This window comes from Triticum dicoccoides, chromosome 2A, assembly GCF_002162155.2.
Source record: "Triticum dicoccoides isolate Atlit2015 ecotype Zavitan chromosome 2A, WEW_v2.0, whole genome shotgun sequence".
NCBI lineage: Eukaryota > Viridiplantae > Streptophyta > Magnoliopsida > Poales > Poaceae > Triticum > Triticum dicoccoides.
Window position 1 is genome coordinate 664,164,897 of NC_041382.1, and position 4,980 is coordinate 664,169,876.

The 4,980-nt window shown below is 52.6% G+C and overlaps 1 protein-coding gene across 1 annotated transcript; it reads left to right on the top strand.

The window, feature by feature from the left end:
* Positions 1 to 205: 205 nt before the first annotated feature.
* On the top strand, positions 206 to 4,461 carry LOC119356069 (probable serine/threonine-protein kinase PIX13). The gene is made up of 5 exons (XM_037622968.1): positions 206 to 538; positions 660 to 1,051; positions 1,635 to 1,770; positions 3,195 to 3,337; positions 3,435 to 4,461. Exons 1-5 carry the CDS (start codon positions 445 to 447, stop codon positions 4,041 to 4,043), a joined length of 1,374 nt encoding a protein of 457 aa, XP_037478865.1. The 5' UTR covers positions 206 to 444; the 3' UTR covers positions 4,044 to 4,461.
* The last annotated feature ends 519 nt before the right edge of the window (positions 4,462 to 4,980 follow it).

Here is a 4,980-nt window from a genome sequence, read left to right on the forward strand (position 1 = left end):
GGCTAACGGGGAGCATCCGGCTTGACCTGCCCAACGTAAACGCATAGGCCATTTCAGCCGCGCGCTTTATCTGGCCACAGAATCGAACCAAAACACATATACAGTACACAGCTGACACGGGGCACGCGTATGCCCGCACCTGCACTGCACCTTGTAACACTGCCATCTTGGGCACAAACAAAGATCCCCAGGGCGACAGCGCCACCAGCCTCCCAGCGGGAAGGTCGGGTCTTCCATAACGCGTAAGCCTCGGCTTCCGCTCGCACGAGCAGAGCAGACGCGCGCGCGGCTCTCCTTTTATATAGGAGTATGTATCTGAAGCGAAGCAGCGTCTCCCGCCGTAGCCAGCCTAGCAGACTCTCTCGAGCTGGAGGAGTACGATTACGATCCTACTGAGCGGAGAGTAAGCCGTCGATCCGTCAAGCTTTCTGCGGTTGAGCTTCCATGGGGAACTGCTTCGGCTCCGAGGAAGCCGAGGTGGAGGCCGTCAAGCAGGGCGGCGTGCAGGGCCACGAGCACGGACATGGACGCCCTCAAGGTAACGCCACTTCTCCCCAGTGCCATTTTGCAGCCGTCTTGGTCCTGAAATCTTACTCAGATTCGCTTCGCTCACTCAATTCCGCGTGGCTCACTCGCTAATTTCCTGTTCGCATGATCAGCGATTGCAAGCCGCGGTGCTCCTCCCATGGCGGCGCCCAAGGCCCACGTCGCCGCGGGCGGCAGGAGGTCCCCGGCCTCGTCGTCCATGAGCAGCGTCACCACCCGGAGCACCAGCGCCAGCACGTCGGCGGGCGGCGGCGCGCAGGAGGGGGCGGAGCCGGAGGGCAGGATCCTGGAGGCGCCCAACCTGCGCATCTTCACGTTCGCGGAGCTCCGGGCGGCGACGAGGAACTTCAAGCCGGACACGCTGCTGGGCGAAGGCGGGTTCGGGCAGGTGTACAAGGGGTGGGTCGACGAGAAGACCATGAACCCGGCGCGCAGCGGCACCGGCATGGTCATCGCCGTCAAGAAGCTCAACCAGGAGAGCCTGCAGGGCCTCGAAGAATGGCAGGTACGCACGCACGCGCCACTCCACCTACCACCAGCTCAACCACACCCATCGCCATTGAAGCCGGCCGGGTCGTTAGCTCGTAGTAGAGAAGTGAAAGAAAGGCGCGCACGCGATCCGGCGGTCCATTTTCTTGACAATCCGGCCCAGAAATGGCGAGAGGATATGCCGCTAAAACTAGCTCGAGCTTACAAAATTGGTTTTTTTTTGAAATGGGTACAAAATTGGTTACCGGCACCAATAATTGCCGGCGTGGCTAAGCCTGAGCCAGTTCCACACGGCGCGTTCACATGGCCGGCCAGACGGTCAGACCATCTCTTTCAGATGTTCATACATTTGTATACACTGTACGCAGTTGTTAATTCGCTGGAGTACTGACCACACCACACGTGACACATAAATTTTAGTTGCAGCACAGGTTGGTGCCGTTCTGGTCCCATTTCTCGCGCAGATCATGGTCTGCTGATAGGCCGAGCAATTTTGCCGTGGTATAGCTGTTTGAGCATGGTGCCGCTATTTGGCATAACCCGCTAGCTATTTAAAACTACGGATCTAACCCGTGGCGCGCGGTGGTAATTTCTTGCAGTGCGAGGTGAACTTTCTGGGGAGAATATCGCACCCGAACCTGGTGAGGCTGCTGGGGTACTGCCTGGAGGACAGGGAGCTGCTGCTCGTCTACGAGTTCATGGCCAAGGGCAGCCTGGAGAACCACCTCTTCAGAAGTGAGTCCTCCTCCTCTCCTATCGCTGCAGTTATTTTTCCTGTCCGTTTCTCTGCAACTTCACCCGTCTGGTCTGATGTCGACTGGGTTGACCTCTTCTGACAACGATCTTGGGTTGTCTACGCTAACTAAGTGTGATGGGATGGGATGGTCTACTCGCAAAAGCCAAATAAACTAGGGTGAAGGTGATGTGATTGTCATCATCAAACTGCTAGTATGGGATTACTTCCTCAGTTGTGCCAACCGATAGTATAACGACATGCCAAAAAACTGGGACCTGGGCATGCATGACCCGGTCCCGGTACCCGGACGGTGATTAGGACCCCTGGGCCAGAGACAAAAAAGGCCGTCCGGTTTGTATCGTACGCCCGGAGCCCACTTGTGTCTAAAAAACAAATAAGATTGTTGAGATCATTTTTTTGTTTTCTTTAAGAAACATGAAAGAGTTTTCCCCCTAAATAAATTGAAGTACTAGTAACATAATTTGAACAATCAATTTAATCTTGTTGGGAACTTTAAAACAGGATTAAAGTTGGACATACTTGGGTACCATCAAAGATATGTTCATGTTTACTTGTGATATTGTCTGTACAAACTATGAAATTTTCATGACTATATTTTAATGTCCGTTTTTCCTTGAATTAGTGTAATATTTCCTATGAGTTACAAGCATGCTAGGGAAAATTGGGAAATTAAAGAACACAAGTATAATTTCCAATAATTCTCAAAAGGATATTTTGTCTCCATCCGAAAAAAAAATTGGCCAGGCCTAGAAAGGGTGGGCAGCAACTTGCTGGATTTCAAAGCCCAACAATTCTTGAGGACAATACAGGCCCATATATACTTTTTTTTCCTCTTATAAATGTGCCTTTTAACGGCCTACCGATTACTTTGAGTACCCCTAAAAACACCTATTACTTTGAGCACTTGAAGCTCCAAAAAATGCACGCCTTAAATTCATAAATAAAAAAATCCACGCCTTAAAATGGGTGTAAATGCGGATAGGGAGTTTATAAGCTCAAATTCACCCTTGTGTGCAATAAAGTCAGAAAATAGTTTAAAAAATTAGCAACAAACATTGTTGAACGTTCTACATACCTGCAAATTTCCATGAAGAAAAAACATTCATAGTGCTCTCAGCAAAAAAAAGAAACTAAAAAGGCTATTTAAAAAATATTTTGTAGAGCTCATTTTTGTTGTGTTTTTCCTAGACCACCACAGATGTGATTTCATCACAAAAAATTGCGCACAGGAAGAGAACTAAGTAATGCTTGTTGTAACAAAAAAACTATTTTACGAGTTTACTGCTCGTAGTGGTAGCATATGACCTCGAGAGTAGAAGGACATTGTTACTATAAATGTGCTTTATTAGTTGAAGCAAACTAAGTCAAGATGATGAAATTAACATGCATTTCGCGGTTGCAGAAGGCGGATCTGTCCAGCCCATCCCATGGGGCCTGCGGCTCCGGATCGCCATCGACACCGCCCGCGGCCTCGCCTTCCTCCACTCGTCGGAGAAGCACGTCATCTACCGAGACTTCAAGGCTTCAAACATCCTCCTCGACACGGTACGCGCAACGCCTCTTCCATTGCAACAAACCAAAAAACGGCGAAGTTCCACACGCCAAACCTAATTTGTATCCCGCTCTCCTCATCATCATGCAGAACTACAACGCCAAGCTCTCCGACTTCGGCCTGGCGAGGAACGGCCCCACCGGCGGCGACAGCCACATCACCACCCGCGTGATGGGCACCTACGGCTACGCGGCGCCGGAGTACGTGGCGACGGGCCACCTGTACGTGAAGAGCGACGTGTATGGGTTCGGCGTGGTGCTGCTGGAGATGCTGACGGGCCTGCGGGCGCTCGACACGGCCCGGCCCGCGCAGCAGCTGAACCTGGTGGACTGGGCCAAGCCGTACCTGGCGGACCGGCGGAAGCTCCCCCGCCTCGTGGACCCGCGGCTGGAGGGGCAGTACCCGTCCAAGGCCGCGCTGCGGGCCGCGCAGCTCACACTGAGCTGCCTCGCGGGCGAGCCCAGGAACCGGCCCTCCATGGCCGAGGTCGTGACGACCCTGGAGGAGATCGAGCGGATGCGGCCGCGGCACCGGCGCGCGTCGCCGGAGGAGGACAGGGAGAGCGGCAGCGGCGCGTCGTCTCGGAGCGCGGCAGGGCGGAGCGAGCGCCACGGGCACAGGCACCAGCAGCAGTCGCCGCGGCCGAGGTCCGGGACGGACGGCGCCCGGAGCGGCCACCCGTCTCCTCGGGTGAGATGACGATGGCCCAGAGCGAGCTGACTGACTGAGATCTCTCTCGTTGATCGTGATTCGCTGCCGGCTTTTCGGCCCAGCTTTCCCTGTCTTGGGCTTCTCCTGGGCACGTTCCATACTTTCGGCCCACCGGTGCAAAGTGAGGCAGGTCTGGAATTCAAGATGGAGAAAATGTTGGAGAGAGCCCAGTTCTGATCCAGAATCCAGCATCGACATGTCTATCTCATTTCATCAAGTTAACACACGCACATGCGTATACTAATTGCTCTTGGAGGGCGCCAGTGTTGGAATGATGCTCCCTTCTCCTTGACCCAGTATCTGCAAAACTAATTGATGCACCCTCATTGTACGAAAGCAAACCTTTTCCTTTCTTTCTTTCTTTTTCCGGGTTATCTTAGATTTTGATGTATATAACTAGTTTATATGTGACAAAAGTTACTTGTTGTAGATTAGATGATGTGGAGGTCCTGAACGGAAACATGGATGTATTAGCTCCCTGCTGATTGAATTTAATTTGAATGCACGGTTGCGCCTGTTCGGTGAGCAGGCTTTGGGAATGTTTATGGCTAGTGTATATCCAAACAATGCACTGTTATTACTGTACGTACATGTGCGCGCTGTCTGTACTTCTCGTTAGGTCGCTCCACAGTCCACACCGCAGAGAAATGCAGCGCAGCAGCGTGCATGCATGATGGGAGTCAAGTTCGATCTCCCCGCTTAAAGAAGCCGGTTACCATGTTCTGTAGCACACTGACCGTCCAATTTACAGCTTCATTGAATTTTTGTCCGTGCGCTCTTCAAGGGCATGGCCTATCCCACCTCTGAACATTCCCGTCCCTACACGCGAATGTGCAGTCGCATGCTCTGCTCACGTACTGCTCGCCCATGCAACTTGGTCTCGCGTGCCGCCACGCGCATGCTGCTGCGTTAGCTGATGCATGAA